At 36.4% G+C, this 19,231-nt stretch overlaps 1 protein-coding gene across 2 annotated transcripts in view; it reads right to left on the bottom strand.

Annotated features, from left to right (window-relative positions):
- Positions 1-19,231, bottom strand: part of RCOR1 (REST corepressor 1) — a 158,102-nt gene that overhangs the window by 22,939 nt on the left and 115,932 nt on the right. For both annotated transcript variants that reach the window (XM_058162755.1, XM_058162756.1), the window contains exon 7: positions 6,750-6,828. In XM_058162755.1, coding sequence (XP_058018738.1) covers positions 6,750-6,828 — 79 coding nt within the window. The remainder of the gene's footprint in view (positions 1-6,749; positions 6,829-19,231) is intronic.

The following is a 19,231-nucleotide window of genomic DNA, read 5'->3' as shown; positions in this document are numbered from 1 at the left end:
AAGCTGTAATCTTGCAGGAGTTTATTTCTATCATCTTTAGTTATGAACTGCTGTTGACAGACCCCGTCAATGTTAATCAGATGCCAAAAGCAGAAAGGATATTCTGGGAGTCTGTAAAATGCTGTCCGCTGCAAGATGTAAAACTAGTGCCACAATTTTTTTACCTATTCCTGCTCCAACTGAAGACAATCAGCTTCCTAGGCTAGTTAAGAACAATTTAAAACTTTTATTGCATCCAGCTATTATTGTTATAGGCATGTGCATTCTATAATATGACGGTTGTTACTATTTAGAAAAAAGAAAATGACATAATCTTGCTTTTTTTTAAAAAAAAATCCCCTTTCTTCAACCTGAGGAATTTCCCTATGTATGACTAACCTTTAGCCAACAATTTAAAGCATTACTTGTTTAGTGTTTTCAAAATTAAAGTTCAATTGCAGAACGGGGATATTGTTTGGATACCAATTTCTAATCACCCAATAAAGTTTTGTTGTTTTAAGCATTGTTGTTTATTCTACATAATCTTAGATTTTTTTATTATCCAAAAGAGACCAATAATGGTATAAATGAAGACTGGTACAAAATATCTAATGGAGCAGGTACATACAGACTGATCAGTGATCTAGAAATGTCTGAAATATTTTTATATATAAACCATAATTGAGCACCAAATTTCCATTGCTGAGCAAGACAGCTGTTAAATGAATTTTGCTCCATTTTACGATCTTTCTTGCCCCAGTTGTTAAAGTGAATCACTACAAGTTAATAAGTTAGTTATATAGTTGTTAAGTGAATCTGGCTTCTGCAATGACTTTGCTTGTCAGAAGGTCACAAAAGGTGATTAAATGACACTGCAACTGTTGTGTCTGCGGGCCCCGAGCCGGGCTTCCTGGCAGAGAGTGACTCGGAGAGTGAGGGGGAAGAGCCGACAGGGCTTCCCTCTGCAGAAACTTCCTCTCTGGTTCCGCTCCAGATTCCAGAGGCAGGCCAGGTGGAGGAGGAGGAGCTGACATGGCTTCTTTCCTCTGACTCCTCCTTCCCACTGGCAACGCCCCAAGAGCCAGCTGAGAAGGATCAATCGTGGCTAGTTGCAAGGCAGTGACACCGAGTGAAGCGTGCGCAGCAAAAGAAAGGAAGGGGCCGGCCAAGGGAGTACTGAGTCATGGAGCCACACCCCACAGGGTATAAAAGTGGGTGGAGCTGCCTTTGGGCTCCATGACAGACAAAAACTGACTTTTGGAAACTTCGGCTGCTTTATTGCGAGACTCAGGAATTGGCTTTTTGGACTTCTGTTTACTTCTGAACTCTGGGTTGCTCCAGCAACAGACTGCAGTAGCATTGAAGAGATAAGGAGGACTTGGCAGGCAATCGCAGGTTCATTGCCAGAGCTGATATCTGTAGCAACTATAAATTGCTGGCAAATACAGTCAGCTCGTGTGTCTTCCGGGGGGTGGTTGAGGGGGGCAGAACAGCAACTGTCATTAAATACATGCCAATTGCCAAGCATCTGAATTTTGATCATGTGACCATGGAGATTGTGTCATGAGTGTGAAAAACAGGCATAAGTCACTTTATTCAGTGCCATTGTAATTTCAGACAATCACTAAATAAATGGTTGCAAGTCAAGGATTATCTGTAGCATATAACTTCGAATATTTTTTCAGTAAGAAAGCATATGTGTTATCTTTTTGATTCATGAGATTAAATATGAAATTTAATAAATGGAGCTGCAAATGGAAGCAAAAGTTGTGGAGGTGACAAGTGACTAGCAAACCATCGTTTTTCTTACTAGATTTCAGGAGGTAAAGTTGCAACTCACGGGAAGACCATATACATTCAAAGGCCTTCAATTTGTCAGCAAAAATTCTGTAAGATGGGCTGAAGGCAGATATGTAATGACCCTTAACATGTATAGCAAGGATTGGGTTTCTTTTAAATGTGGAAATTTGTAGCACTCTCAGAATTTATCCAATTAATAAAGAAATTGATGTATTTTCATTATCAGGTATTATGAGATAAGTAGCACCTTAAGAAGTCCACCTAACATTATTCTCTATGCTGACTGTTTGATAACTTTAATATAAATTAATGTGCAAATCTTGATCAGTGATATAATTATGTGTCATCAAGTTAGTGCCGTTAGTGATCAGATAGTCTCCATAATTATATGTCCCCAACCTAATCTTTCAGATCTTCCAACAGCATATCCATTGCTAGCATCACAGTTCAAGAATATGAAAATTCTTTTAGTCCGGCTTTTTCAATTTAAATTTTGCTTCCATAGAAGATATTGTGAAAAACATTGCCTGCATCTTTGTAGGTATGGATGCATTATGGCCTCTGAATAATAATAGTAGTAGTAGTAGTAGTAGTAGTAATAATAATAATAATGGCGCTGACAAGATCACCATTGGTCAGCTGCAGAAGGCCACCTTACTGGGATCTGCTCGCATAATTCGCCGATACATCACACAGTCCTAAACGCTTGGGAAGTGTTCGACTAGTGATCTGTGATATGAAATCCAGCATAGTTATCTCGTTTGCTGTGTATACTGTCATTTTGTGTAAATAACAACAACAACAACAACAACAATAATAATAATAGCAGCTGTTGTAAAACAATAGCTCAGACCGACTACAAACAACGTCACAACACAGTTGCTCAGATGGTCCACTGGAACTTGTGTCACAACTACCATCTGCCTGTAGCAAAGAACTGGTGGGATCATAAGCCTGAAAAAGTGATTGAAAATGAGCATGCAAAACTACTGTGGGATTTCCGAATACAGACTGATAAAGTTTTGGAACACAATACCCCGGTTATCACAATTGTGGAAAAGAAAAAAGTGCGGATAGTCGACATTGCTATACTTGGTGACAGCAGAATCGATGAGAAACAACTTGAAAAAGTCACCAGATATCAAGATTTGAGAATCGAATTGCAAAGACTCTGGCATAAACCAGTGCAGGTGGTTCTAGTGGTACTCGGCACATTGGAAGCTGTGCCTAAAGACCTAGGTAAGCATTTAAAAGCAATTGGCGCTGACAAGATCACCATTGGTCAGCTGCAGAAGGCCACCTTACTGGGATCTGCTTGCATAATTCGCCGATACATCACACAGTCCTAAACGCTTGGGAAGTGTTCAACTAGTGATCTGTGATACAAAATCCAGCATAGTTATCTCGTTTGCTGTGTATACTGTCATTTTGTGTAAATAAAATGATAATAATAATACTTACTTCACTAAGCTAGTCTGCATTTCTTGACTTATTATTTTACTCTCAATCATCAGTTCTAAAAAGCAGAAGCTGTCCACCACTTCATACCTTCATTGACAATTCTAAGGCTGGTTGCTTTTCCTATAGTTATTATTTTGGTCTTCTTTATATTTAATCTTACTCCCATTTTTTTCACTTGACTTTTATTACAAGACCTTTCAGATCATTTGCATTTTCAACTATTAGAGTAGTGTCATCAGTGCAGTGGAGATTATTGATTTCTTCAATTTTAAATCATGTTCATTTTCTTCCAATCCAACACTTGGGGAAATTGGGGCTATTTGACTATATCGTTCCTGGTTTTCACCCTCTATACCTAGCTGTCACATCTTTGCTGGCCCTGAGCTGTAACTACTTTGAATGCCAAAGTCAACTTGTAACAAGCTTGCCCTCACTCATAACCTTATCATAAATAAGGATTCCAACTTGATATGTATCCCTGAGACCTGGCTGAGTTCAGAAGGGGGTATACTGCTCTTGGATCTATGTTCATCTGAGTTTTAAATTCAGTATCAACTGAAATTCTAGGGAAGGTAGGATTATCATCTGGGAGTCTCAGAGGGTCTCAGATGCTCACTTCCTCATAAAACAAGGTATGTGCCAGAGGTTGAGCCCTAGATTACTGTTGCATTTGCTGCTGATGTATAGGTAGTCCTCGACTTATGGCCACAATTGAGCCCAAAATTTATGTTGCTAAGAAAGACATTTGTTAAGTAAGTTTTTGCCCTATTTTACCACTTTTCTTGCTGCAGTGGTTAAGTGAATCACTGCAGTCGCTGAGTTAGTGACCTGGTTGTTAAGTGAATCTGGCTTCTCCATTGGCTTTGCTTGTCAGAAGATAATAAAAGTTGATCACTATGACCCTGGGACACTGCAACCATCGTAAATATGGACCAGTTGCCAAGCGTCTGAATTTTGATTACATGACCATGCAGATGCTGCAACAGTTGTAAGCATGAAAAACGGTCATGTCACTTTTTTCAGTGCCGTTGTAACTTTGAACGGTCACTAAACAAACTGTTGCAAATACTGCCTCCTCTCCCAGCAGTCTCACGGCCTGAGCTTCTGGATTTTGTCGTAGAGTTAGTTATAGAATTCTTGCTGTTAGGGCTGGGGGTTTCAACTGGTTTCTGGATGGTCAACCTACATATAGAGAACGCTGGAAGCAGCAGATTATTTAGACCTGTACCAGTCAGGTTTCAGGCCAAGATTCAGAAGTAAGATAGCTTTAGTCATGCATGCTTAGTGTATTAGGGTGGAAATAGTGCATCTATTCTTGTTGTGGAAATAGTGCATCCTCTTTTTTTTCCCTTCATGGCTAGTTCCAGAACAATCCTACCAAGTTTGAATGGTTGTGAATACTGGGGCTCCTCAAAGCTGTGGAATTTCGATCTATATTGTTGGACACGATGGCATTTCCCATTCAAGAGTGATGCATGATTTTGGGTAGGGGGTGTTTGGGACTCAGAACTCCTTCTGAAAAGCAGGTAGCAGTGGCAGCTGTGGCCAAGGGGGCCTTTGTACAGCTTCATCATGTATAACAATTGGACTCCTTCCTGGATTGGAGGCCTTTCTGACAATCATTCATGCCCTAATTACCTCACAGCTCAACTACTGAAATATATTCTACATGGGGCTGCGCTTGAAAATCACTCAGAAGCTTCAACTAGTCCAGAATGTAATGATGTGGAAAGTGATAAGCATGTTTTGGTATGCCCATGTGGCCCCCATGCTTCACAAATTGTACTAATTGTCAGTATGATTCTGAGTGCAGATCAAGATCCTGGTCATTACATTTAAAGCCCTACCTGGCATAGGTCAGATAATGTGATGGATTACCTAATCCCCATGGTTTCTGATGACAGAGTTGGAATACTTGGGTTTTCTTGATTAGATGCTGCATCTACTGGAACCTAGGAATTTTTTATTTTCTGTCATGGCACTCAAATAAGATTCCCTTCACTAAAATCTATCTGGCTCCCACTCTGTTGGCATTAAGTTAGGCCTTGAAGTCCTGGTTGTTGTCATAGGCCTAGATGGATATAACTTTTCTAAGATGTCTATTCTTTTGAATAGAGCAACCAGATCCCATCTAAATTTGTTTATATTTTTTTAGTTTATTATGTTGTGACCTACCCTAAGTCAGTTGGACTCTAAATTGAATTAAATAAATAAAATTAAATAGAGGCTTGCAAGAAAACGTAAGTTGAAATTGTATAATAAACAGGCAACCAAACTTACAATATTTAACCACTAAAGTGACACTAACAACATAAATCCTTTTCTAAATCAACATTGAGTTAGGTTTTTTTTTAAAGCCATTTTTGATAGTGTGCTAAAAACTATCAAGAACCCAGAGGACAAAAAACCGCACAATCAGTAAGGCTTTGATTGCTGAATGAAATATTCTGACAAATTTCCATTCAGGAGGTAATTTTTAAGATACTATGATCTATGGCTATTTTTGGTCATAAAAGATTAAAATATCAAATTGTGCCCAAAAGCAAAGAAGCAATCAACATAGCCAAGGCAAGCACTAGGCACAATGATGGAATATATTATTTTGCATGTAGCAAGTTCTTGCTTCATCCTTTCATTGCGAAATAAAGAGATAATGACGTGATGATACTGAGATAGCTATTAATAAGAACACACAATACTGAGCTGGAAAGACAATCTGTCTGATCTGCTAAAATGCAGTTTTCATAGTTTTAATAACCCTGAAATGATTGTTCGGAATATTTCTGGTCATATGGATTCTTCCACTTGAGCTGACTGATTTATCCAAGATGAAAAGTAGTTGATAAGTGAAGAAGGCTAATGCCGTTATTATCTGGATATTTGGGGGCAAAATCCTGTTTAAAAGGTTCACAACGGGCACCTGATTGTTAAAGGGAACCCAAAACAAGATCGACAACCAATCGTGAAATAGCACAGTCCTTCCATTTTATCAGGTTAAACATTTAACTCGCTTATTCTCTATGCATCCTTCACCATATTATATGGTGATTTTACGCTGATTAAGTAAGCATGGGAAGAAACGACAGCACAACAAAAAGCAAACAAGAGAGTAAGTCCTCCTCATTCAGCCAAAAACTGAGAAGCAAATCAACAGATATTCTTAAACTGAGATTGTTCTGAAGTATAAATATATACACCGAATTAGGCTACATAGAGAATTCATGTATGGAATAAAATATGGATTTTTTTTCAAATGTTTCTCAGATACACTAAAGTATTTAGAATGACATCCTTGGAACACAGAAAGCAATTGCTATTGCTATTATCGAAAGCAATTTAATAATATTTTAATAAATCATTTAGAGCAGTGTTTCTCAATCTCAGCAGCTAAGATATATGGACTTCAAAACCCAAAATTCCCCAGTAAGCAAGTTGCTGAGATTGAGAAACATGGTTTAATGAATAGGTTCACAATACTTCATGCACTAAAGCATTATCAGGGAAAATACCTCTTTTTTGCTCTCCTTGTTTTGTTCAACTTCAATGTCAATAGGGTTATTTCCATTTGCTTCTTCCATTTCATCCTCACTGAAAATAAATAAGACAATACCAAATTATTTCTCTGTCAAGACTGCCAGAAGTCCCCAGCTAGATACATTTTTTTTAAAAATCTACATTTTATTGTTTATTGCATAATTTCCCTTACATATTTCTACATATCAAAATAAAAAAGTGTGATCAGAATAAGCATCCAGAGGAGACGTTCTGAGAATATGATGTTGACATAAAATTTAAGAAGATGTAATAATAAAATGAGAGCAACTTTGTGTAGTGTTACAGCATCAGGCTAGAAACTGAAAAACCATGAGTTCTAGTCCTGACTTGGGCATAAAGCCACCTGGGTGACCTTCGGCTGGTAATCTTTGCTCAACTATAGGAAGGAAACAACATTAGGACAGGGATGGTAGGCAGGCTGGTGCGCTTATGCACACCTCTTACAGACATCTTAGGAATGGGGTGAGGTCAACAGTAGACAGTCTTAGGTTAAAATTTTGGGGGTTTGGAGATGAAACGACAGAGTCAGGTAGTGCATTCCAGGTATTGACCACTCTGTTGCTGAAGTCATATTTTCTGCAATCGAGTTTGGTGCGGTTTGCCGTATTTATTGTATGCTTGTGTATTGTTGTGGTTGAAATTGAAATAGTCATTGACAGGTAGGACATTGTAGCAGATAATTTTATGAGCTACACTTAGGTCAGACCGAAGATGGCATAGTTCTAAATTTGCTAAGCCCAGAATTTCAAGTCTGGTGGCATAAGGTATTTTGTTGCGAGCAAAGGAGTGGAGGACTCTTCTTGTGAAATATTTCTGGACACATTCATTTGTATTAGTGTCCAATATGCAGCGCGGGTTCCAGACAGATGAGCTATATTCCAGAAATGGTCTAGCAAATGTTTTGTATGTTTTGGTTAGTAGTGTGATATTACCAGAGAAGAAACTACACAAGATTAGGTTTACAATTCTTAATGCCTTTTTGGCGATATTGTTACAGTGGGCTTTGGTACTTAGATCATTAGATATGAGTACTCCAAGGTCCTTGACAGAGTGAGTGTCATCTACAAGGTCATGTCCACTCAGCTTGTATTTTGTGTTCTGGCTCTTTTTGCCAATGTGTAAGACAGAGCATTTGTTGGTTGAGATTTGGAGTTGCCAATTGTTTGACCATTCCGACACAAAGTCAAGGTCTTTTTGAAGGGTAGCAGTATTGGTGGTGGTGTTAAATATTTTTACATCATTGGTGAAAAGAATGCAGTTGCTTATAATATGATCGCAAAGGTCATTTATGTATAGTATAAAGAATGTTGGTCCTAGAACACTGCCTTGGGGGACACCGCTATTAACAGGTGCAGGATTAGTTAGGGCGCTCCCTATTTTGACCACTTGTTGTTTGTTTGACAGGAACGCAGCTATCCAATTATGTAGGGGTCTGGAGATGCCATAGGATTTTAGTTTTAGAAGTAGTTTGTCATGTATCACTGAATCAAAGGCTTTACAGAACTCTAAGTAAATTGCGTCTATTTCTTTGCCCTGATCAAGATTTGTAATCCATATGTTCTTGCAGTGTAGAAGTTGTAGATTACAGGGTATTTTTTTTCTGAAACCAAATTGTTTCTTAGAGAGTAGGTTGTTTGTTTCTAGGTGGAGGTAATGGAATGGTTAATGATTGATTCCATGATTTTGCAGGTGACGCAGCATAAAAGATTGGTCTGTAATTTTCAACTAGGCTGGGGTATCCCTTTTTGAAGATAGGGATGACCGTGGCTAGTGACCATAGCTTGGGTAGAGAGCTGGTCCTGAAGGATTTTTCAAAGATTATGCTTAGGGGTTCTGCTATAGCAGTGGAAAGCTTTTTTAAGAAGTATGCACTTCCATCAGGTCCGATAGATAGAGATGGTTTTAGTCTGCATAGTGCCTTTTCAATGTTAGCTTCTGTGAAATCCATTTGTATTATATCGTAGTTATTTGTGGTACAACTAGGGAATGTTGGGCATGAGCCATTGCTGTTTACAAAGACTGAGCTAAAGAATGTGTTGAAGGTTTGCTTTAACTGCTTCATCATTGCATTCTTTACCATTAGGTCCTTTTAGGGGTAGGATGGATCTTGAGTCTTTTAAGTTTGTTGTTTACAAAATTATAGAAGGCGTGGTTGGATTTTGTGTGCAGGGGGTTCTCTTCTTCAAGGTTTTTTTTCTTCTGAAAAACTTTGCTAAGAAAACTGCAAGTATTTGTCCAGTCAGTCTCTGAGAATTGTACATAACTGAACATAAGAAAAACCACCTTAAAACGGAAGCACAATTGACAGGCTAAGCAACAGTCTTATAATTTTACAATTATTATTGGAAGTGTTGATTCAGAACAGAAGTTTTCAGTCTACAACAACTAATAGTTGCTTTTACCGTCTATTAGTTTTACTTTTATAAAAATGTTTCCTTGCACTACTACTTCACAAGCTTCTGAGTTTTCTTTTCCAAAGGGATGTGTCAAGTAGACATAAACACCCCAATACTCTATATTTTATCTCCTTGAATAAATGGAATACAGGAGTTCATCACAATTATTGCTATTGTAACTACTATTACTATTGTAACTACCAACCTGCCTTCCATTGAGGACCTGTATACTGCACGAATCAAGAAGAGGGCCGTGAAAATATTTACAGATCCCTCACATCCAGGACATAAACTGTTTCAACTCCTACCCTCAAAACGATGCTATAGAGCACTGCACAACAGAACAACTAGACACAAGAACAGTTTTTTCCCGAAGGCCATCACTCTGCTAAACAAATAATTCCCTCAACACTGTCAAACTATTTACTAAATCTGCACTACTATTAATCTTCTCATCGTTCCCATCACCAATCTCTTTCCACTTATGACTGTATGACTGTAACTTTGTTGCTGGCAATCCTTATGATTTATATTGATATATTGATCATCAGTTGTGTTGTAAATGTTGTACCTTGATGAACGTATCTTTTCTTTTATGTACACTGAGAGCATATGCACCAGGACAAATTGCTTGTGTGTCCAATCACACTTGGCCAATAAAAATTCTATTCTATTCTATTCTATTCTATTCTATTCTATTCTATTCTATTCTATTCTATTCTACTAAGTCTTTCAATTCTGGCAGTCTATAAATCTAATAAAACAAACAACAAAAAAACAAAATGAATAAATGTCTTCCTGTGGAATGGCCTATTTATTAAAATCACATATGTTCTCTTCTTCATTTTTATAAATGTCAGATTATACCTGCTAGGGAGCATATGTTCAACAATATGCCCAGTTATGCGTATGTGTTTCTTTTGGCTGAGAAGAATATGTTTGGTTAATAATAAGTAAGAAATAATAGTCCAGTATCAAGAAACAGAAACAATGCTGAATCTGAGAGGATAAGTAGCCCCTGATTGGAATATTTTATTTATTTAGATTTTTAATCTGCTGTATATGGACCTGTATAGAGGATTAATAACCATTTTAAAACTATCATTACCACAAAGTAAATTGCTACTTTAAATATTGCACTTGGATAATTATCATAGTAGATCATGGTATGACCATAAATGGCTGAAAAATAGAACCTTGGCAAATAGCTATTTATAACAAAATGGTTATTTATATCATCATTGTCGTTATCATATTATCCTGTTTATCCAGCTAGTGCAAAATCTTGCCGTAAGTCTACTGTGAGGATACTTTATGTAATATCAACAATATTATATATACAGATTGCTATAACATGTCTGATAAAAGAACTGCCAAGGCTGAATTTACCACATGCTCAGGTCTAAAGTTCTGATATTAACCCATAAGGCCCAACAGAACTGGGAATCAGGATTCAAGCATTTCCCTAAAATTATAATTAATTAGAATACAGTATGAATCAATCCATACCAGGATACTTCTAGAACACAGGCGTCAAACTCAATCATATCACGTGATGTAGCGTGACTTATTGAGATGTTTTTTGCCTTTGCAGAGCCAGGGTGGGTATGACCTGCGCATGACACATCCGACCCACAGGCTGCCAGTTTGACAGGCCTGTTCAAGAACTTACATTTCCTATTTTTCTATGGAAGGGATTGCTCATAATTTCCAATGAAAAGATAGATTATTGATTGCTACTACTAAGCCATTTTGCAGTATATTTCTGCCCAACCCATGTATATATAGTGGTATTCATTTGTTATTCAGTAAAGAATTAAGCCTTTTTGTTGTGGTACCCTAGTCTATTGAACACTATCACCACCCCGTCCGTAGAAATAAAGCTTGAATTAACATTATTACACTTCAGTTATATACTTAAAATATTTATGTTCAATCTGATATTTAATCTCATTTGATTATACTGTTTATTACTTATTATGAACTGTTGCATTGTTTTATGGATTGTATCTATGAATTTCTACAATGCATGTATATATTTTAATGAAGACTCATACACCAGAAACTTTTCTGTTTGTAGACTGGGTTATTTCACCCCAAGGATGAAATATTACATTGTTATCTACATAAGCCAGAAGTTCTCAAACTGTCACTGATAACTACTTGGGGTTGGGAGGTGGGGGTGTCATAAGCAAATTTTAACATTGTCCTAATTGATAGGGAGATTTATATATGCAGAGCAGGATCATTGTTCAAATATGTTCCTGTTCTGCCTGTCACAGGCAAGTTTCAAGAGAGCTCCAGCTGTGTGTGCAAGCTTCCTTGCTTGCACTTGGAAAGCTGTAGGATACAGACAGTCCTTGACTTACACCCAGTCACTTAACCCGTTTAAATTTACAACCAACTTCAAAAAAGCTACTTACAACCTATCCTCAAAGGTACGACTGCTGTACCCTGGCCCTGTGGTTACATGATTGCATTTTGGATAGTTGGCAATTGGCTTGCATTTATAACCGGTTGCAGCATCTCCCAGTCATGTGACTGCAATTTCTGACTTTAAAAAAGAATATTTGAAGCTCAGGGTTGAAATGAGGGATCCTTGGTACTCTCTGAGCTTGGTTGTTTTCTTATAGACATTTCATTACTCAAACTAGGTAACATCATCAGCACTGACCATGTTACCTAGTTTGGGTAAGGAAATGTCTGCAAGAAAACAACCAAACTCAGAGAGCACTAAGGACCCCTTCAATTTGTGACTTTTTTTCCCAATTTCTGGCAAAAAACACCCACTGAAAATGCTGGATTTGTTTAACCATGTTAATTCACTTTATGACAATTGTAAAAATCATAAAATGTGGTGCATCAGCTTATGACTGCAATGAATTACGACCAAAATTCTAGGCTCCACTGTGGTCATAAGGTAAGGACTATCTGTACTCAGAACTTCCTCATGCTCTGCATATACTTGCCCAGCCAGTGAGCAGCAATATCCACAGGTACAATTGAGTGACGTGCTGTGATTAAAGGATGGTTTTCTACATAATGGTGATCTTTGTTGAACATCTACTGTTTCAGCAATTTTTGGAATTTCTGTGTAATGAAATTCAGTATTAATAAAGTTAGTAAACTTTAATATATCAAGTTTAGATATTTTCATTGTTATTTTATTTTTGTAACTATTAAAAGTGAAAAAGCTTTTAAAGGTAAGATAAGGCAAATTTAAACACGACAGATGCATCAGTAGTGCCAATAAAAATAAGTCTATGTCAAGAAAGTATGATGAAAGTTACATATATTTTGGTTTCAGAAGTATTTTTGGAGAAAAAACAACCTCAGTGTGTTATTTCTTAGAAAAATCTATTTGTTGAAATTGTGAAGCCAGATATAAATTGCAGATAATTTACTAACAAACCTTAATTCCCCTCCAGCCTCATTTTTCAGACATACTTTTGCTTGCTTTCCAAAATGAAAAAAACAACAACAAAGCATATGATCAAATATGTATGGAACAGTTGTGTTTTTAAAGGCAAAATTAAATCTTGACACAGAGTAATATTAGCCTGTCTTTCCACTATTATCAATAGCAGTAGCAATAGAACTTAGACTTATAGACCACCCCACAGTGCTTTACTATAGTCTTTCGGCGTATTACAATGTCAACATATTTCCCCCCATCTGGGCCCTCATTTTATCAACCTAGGAAGAATGGAAAGCTGAGTCAACCCTTCAGAATCGGATTCCAGGCTGTGGACAGTTAGCCTACAATACTGCAGTCTACCACTGAGCCACCAGACAGAACAGGACAACTCGCACAGCCAAGTCACCGCTGCCAATTTGCCGTAGGAAAACTCGTCACAGGATAATTCAACAATTTTATTTAATTATTTAAAATAACATTTTAAATTATTTTAATTTTGGTCATTCACATTTCATCTCTTCTTTTGCATCCTGTGGCAAGTTGTTCTCTGGCAAATTGGCCATGGCGAATTGCCCCGGGGCAAGTTGTCCTAGATCCCCCACCAAGGCTCCTATTGATGTTAATGGAATAAAACACACACTCTGTTGACAGAGAGCCAATTCAAAAATCAAGAAAGAAAGCAAATATAATTAGTTTAAGATTTAAGTCCTTGGTAGCACTGCTGTTTGATTTTAAGAGAATAATCATTTTGCTATATCCCATGCTTGATAAAACCAAAGTTTATATACAATAATCAATTCCATTTTCTCATATAATTCAGCAAAAAGTTAAATCTAATCCCCCCCCAAACTGATCTAATCTTGAAGGTTTTTTTATTGAAATAAATAAATTGAAAACTCTAGAAGTTTAGTTGACGTAATGATAATCTTTTCAAAATCATTTGTTTCTTTTCAAGTTCAGAATCATCTAGTAAACGCATTCTAGATATAATTCCTAGCATCTTGATTTGAAGCAGTGTTTCTCAACCTTGGGAATTTGAATATGTGTGCACTTCAATTCTCAGAAGCAAATATCTTCTGGTTCCCATGGTTGAGAAACATTAAAGGATCAAATAACTCTTGACTTTTAATTATCAGTGTCCTAGCTCAAGAATCCAAACACTGGGCTAAAAAGACCAATAATCTCATCTGATAAAAAGGAGCTTTCCATGAGACCAAATTTGACCTAAAAAAACAAATAATAAGTGTTATACACAACCAAACTAGGTAGTTAAACCTCTAGAATTTACCAACACTAGCAATTTTGTTTAAAATAATAAATTATTGCTTATGGACAGTCTTGCTAGGTGTTTTTTTTTTTTGCTGATTATTACATTGAGATTAACGCAGTGCTTCTCAAATAGTGGGGCGGGCCCCCCAGGGGGGGCGTGAGGCTCCGTAAAGGGGGGCGCGTTTGACCTCGGCAAACACTGTCATAACAAGCTAAGCCCCGTGTTTACAGTTGTGCGGGGGGGTGCGAAAAATGTTTTCTTCTTCCTAGGGGGGCATGACAGAAAATAATTGAGAAGTACTGGATTAACGTGATTAATTGACTATTTCAATCCACTAACAGCTTCAGTTAAAGAGATGGCTATATTTTGAACTTTTCAGAGGTGGCATACTAAATGTTTTCAGGGATGCCTCAAAATCTGAGGAAGATGCAGCACTTGTCTAAGTTAATTTAATCTTTATCCTGAACTGTATTTTACATTAAAATTATATATATTCTATCCATGAGACAGCACTTTTATCCTAGATATACTGTTGAAGGGAGCATTCATAAGCACAAGAAATGTAACAGCTCTATTTGTAATATACGTGAAAGGTTCAGATTCAATGAACAGGCATACCTTTCCAACAACCCATGAAATTAAAAAGATTTTGCAGAAGCCTATATGATATAAACAGTTATCGGCAATTAATCTCTTTTATAATTGCTTCCACAACCTACAATATTTGTATTTTTTTACTGCTGCTCTTTTAAAGCTCTTATTTAGATTTTCAGTCCAATATGAAAACAGGTAATGACTCATACAGCAGTGGTTAAGAAGGAAATAGTTAAAGGTTAAGCTTAACTAATATTAGCCTTCATAAATGAACAATTTAGCACCACTTTTCCCTATCTTACTTCATCACTGTACTAACTTAACAATTCATTTTTATTTGTATTTTTAAAAATGGGCCTAACCTTTAATTGCAAAATACATGGGAAGAGAAAGGATAGACAGGCAGAAAATACTGGATTGTTTCTTAGTCAGTAGAAGAGATGAAGAAAATCTGAAATTCCAAAGAAGGCGTACACAATTTCAGTTTTGGAAGTGATCTTCAACACTAATTTTACTTAGACTGAGTAACTGGGGCAAAATTAATACTTTAAAAACAAATGATATTGATATTTATTTGTGACAATGTCCTTCTATTTTTCAAACAGGAAATTTCCATTATCAAAGAATTTAACATTTATGTTTATATAGTACATTATATTTTCTTTTTCAGCTTAATAAAATAGCATGTTTTGACTTTTGGGCCATTCTGGAATCTATATTTTGCACTTTGATGAGAAAAAGAATGTGCATCATATAACTAGCTAAGTGCCCAAGATGGGACTTGAACTCATAGTCTCCTGGTTCTAGCCTGATGCCTTAACTACTGTACCAAACTGGCTCCAATATAAAATAATCAGCTTATAAAAGAGGCACAGAATAACAAATTAACATTTCCAGCACATGAACATAATGAAAGATCATTATATATACCATATTTCTATAGAATAATTAATTAAACAAAATGTATTACTTTGCTTCTACTGCATATCTGTGTTTTTTTAGAAAGAAGTCAGCTCATTCTTAAGGATATGATACTCAAGACAGAAGAGTGGTTCATATAATGTGGCTGGTACCCTTTCACATCCTGATTCTACTTTGCAAGTATTCAGATTTTGTTGTTTCTTATGTTCTTTTGAATTATGTACTAGCAGTTTGGAATCAAAAACGGGGACAATAGAAATCCATATTACAGATTCTATTATCACTGAATAATTCATATTGATCTCTCACTTATGTAATTTACTTATTAAATTTATTTGCTGCCCATCTCATTGTGGGGCTACTCTGGGCAGTGTACAACAATATAATGGGGGGGATGATAAAACATGTGATAATATGACATTTTAAAGATTAATGAAAGGGGAGCAGGAAGTGTAGAAGGGGGATGTGGGGTCAGTCCAGCAGCCATCTCCAATGATGTACTGCCCTACTGGGCCCCCAGGCCAACCGGCAGACCCTGGTCTTCAGGCCAAAGGGGCAGGATGTTCCAGACAGAACATAATGTTATATATAATATTCTGAAGAACTCATAAAATTTAAACAACCATTTCTGACCAGGATTTCTGCTTGTAAAAACTATTTTAGAGTGTAAACTAATTTATTAGAGTGTGTGTTTATGTTTGTGTGTATTAATATATTAACTCTATATATTAGTTAATGAGACACAGTGTAGTATTGTGAATAAGGTGCTAGATTGAGACGGGGGAAAACACATGTTCTAGTCCACCCTTGGCACTGGGTGATTTTGGGCCAGTCATTCACAAGCAACCATAGACTGTGAAATTGAATATGAATTGCACTGCATGGCCCATCACAATCTATGAAGAGGCCATCATCTTGCTGATAATTTACATGTTTAGTTTTCTTTTTCCAATTGTTCAGTAAACATTTAGGTAAATTAACTCCATCACGTGATGTAAAACTGTAAAGCTAAACTTCATTTAGTACATCAAGATGTTCTTTATGGGCTTCTCTCTCTTCCTTTGAATAAAATAAATAAATTAAAAAGGATAACATTTTAAAAGGAAAGGCTCATGTATTTCTGTTTGGAAACTGATTGTTAAAGAGCTGTGTAATCATTATGATTGCCACCACAATGAAGAAGGTGAAATGAACTAATACATATGCAGGATTACATTCTATCTGAGTGGAGAATCAATGTCCCTATTCCACTATTGGTATTATTCACATTGTAATTATAGAGCTATGCCTTCAAACTGCAAATTTCATCAATTGCTGTTATTGCAAGGGTAATGGGCAGTATAGAAATTTGATAAATAAATAGCCTTTTTTTTCTTTCCAAGTTGCCTCCTCAAGAGCAATTTGAAGAACCTGAAGAGTGACTGGCTATAAAATAAAAAATCAAGAATTGCACATTCCTTTTTAGACAAACAGGAGTTTTTGTTTCTACAGTCTGGATTAATTTAGACTACTTGTATTTGCATGCATTTGCAGAATTGTTTATAGATTATGGTTAGAGACCATAGCTGTAACTAAAATAATTCTGAAATTTAATCTGGGCAAATTTTTTTTAGTCTTGTCCTACTGGACTCATATGGGCAGCAATGACTAAACTTTGCCTGTTGATCTATGAAAGCACAGAATACTGTTTAAATCTGCCATTTTCCCCTGCAATAACCAATATCTGTGAGCTTAGTAAGTAGGGAATGTGGTAGTGGGGGAATTGGTATTTTTGAACCATGGTTCTAAATTTACAAGAAGTTAAATATAATAGAATGCAACATGTAACTATCCAGGTGTTTTATTTCTCAGGATACTTGTTTGGTGAGAAATACAAGGCAGATGTATATTAATTTATAAATCAAAGTCTCAATGGTATGAACAGCTGTATAATAGATCTAATTACTGAGGGAGACACTGCTGGAAGCCATATACTAGAGAACTTAACTAGAATCCCTGCACTAAGCAGTGGATTCAACAGATTTTCAGCTCCACGAGTCACTGGATTCATCTGTTACACCTTCAACTTCCAAGAATTCTCATGGAGAAGCAATTCAAATAACCTTAACAAAGAAATATAATCAATAAACACAAAACATATTATCGGAAACAGGAATATCAATTCTGTTCCAAAAGCCTAAAGAAATTACAAAAGAGGTAATTGTTCAAAATTTGAACAATAGTTTAATGTGGTACTTAACTATCATCCATATTTTAGCAAATGCAAAGAATTTAATCTATTAAAATTTAAATCCCCAAATGGCTTACTTTTCCACTTCTACTTTGTGTTCTAACTCTTATATTAGTAATCTGAGAAAATATGTGTCCTGACCTGCCTATTAGGAATCTTGTTTTGTGATATTTTTAGGTATTCTTACCGATGAAAGGAAGTGTCAATTCAACGATATAGGAAGATGTGTTTATTAGTATTAAAAGAAACAGTATAATTATCAATTCTACACAGATTTTTCCTTCAGTGATTGGCAACCATACATGACAGGTTACAATCTTAGGGACAACAGTGCCAATTTCAATATTTGTTTTCAGATAAACTGGCTTGTTTCAGCTATCGAGAAATTAAATCAGAAACAGACCTCTTGCAAGCTTATTTAATGTTAAAAATATTTGTACCTTGCTGCTCCTCATTTGCTGAATGTGGCTTTCAATTACCAAACCAAGTACATACTAAGCCTGCAGTTTATGTAGTTTATGAATGCAAGCATACATGTGCCAGGTTGGCCCCTTTCCCAAAACTGTACAAATGGAATCACCATCTCCATAGCAACAAGCTCTCAAAGTATTTTGAATCAATATTCCTGCACTGAGAGAACACAGTATTAATATAAAGTCCAAGTTCTGGCAAATCTTCATGGATTCTTTAAGACCAAAACTATATCAAACTGCTTGTAAATCAAATTAAATTTATGAGACTAATTTAATTCTACATAATGAGCAGAATACATGCGAAAAAAGCCCACAGGAGACAGTCAAGTTTTATTAAGTTGATTCCCATTCAAAATTTTGGTTATATGATGCTACCCTTCAATTGCCATGAAAAAGGCATTGATATAATTATTACTCAGAATTAAAAATACAAATGACTAAGTCTTTTGCCTGTGATAAATTTTTAAGATTTATTAAAAAAGGTTATGACTGTTCTTGATCATAACTAATATTTAATCCTCCAGATAAAGTTCCCCTTCCCACTCTTCATGGTGTGAAGATAATGAAGATAAGATGAAATACAGAAGTCAAATTAAACATTATATCCCATACCAACTCCCACAACAATCTAGGTCCTTAAACCAACATTTAAAACACTTTTTAATATCCTGGTTTCTTCCAAAGCTGATTATCATAGTTTAGATGAACAAGAATTTGTTTATTGGAGATACAAGTTGACTGATGCATTGATACAAAGGAAAAAAAGGAACACTGCATAGCAAGGAGTTTGTTCATATCTTAAGTTATTCAGACTAATCAAAGACCCTTAAATATACTCTATAAAGATGTTTGAGCAACGGACTTCCGGTTTGGCACCGTAGGTGATGGCGGTGATCTTTATGATCACCAACCTCTGGATTATGTGGAATCGCTAGGACAGCTTAAATCTGCTGCCCAGCGGTTCGGAAAACCCCCTCTTCGGGAGAAGGAGAAGGGGTGAGCTGAGGGCAGAGGTTGAATTTCCCTAAAGCCCCTGAGAAAAAGGGGTTTGAAGGGTTAAGTTCCTCCAGTAACCAAGTGCTCCAGATCCGAGGATTCTTCTGCTTTGGCGGAACCAATCACCACGACCAAACG

The sequence above is a fragment of the Ahaetulla prasina genome, chromosome 1, assembly GCF_028640845.1.
Source record: "Ahaetulla prasina isolate Xishuangbanna chromosome 1, ASM2864084v1, whole genome shotgun sequence".
Taxonomy (NCBI): domain Eukaryota; kingdom Metazoa; phylum Chordata; class Lepidosauria; order Squamata; family Colubridae; genus Ahaetulla; species Ahaetulla prasina.
Note: the sequence above shows the minus strand (reverse complement) of the source record. Positions and strands in the feature narration are given on the sequence as shown.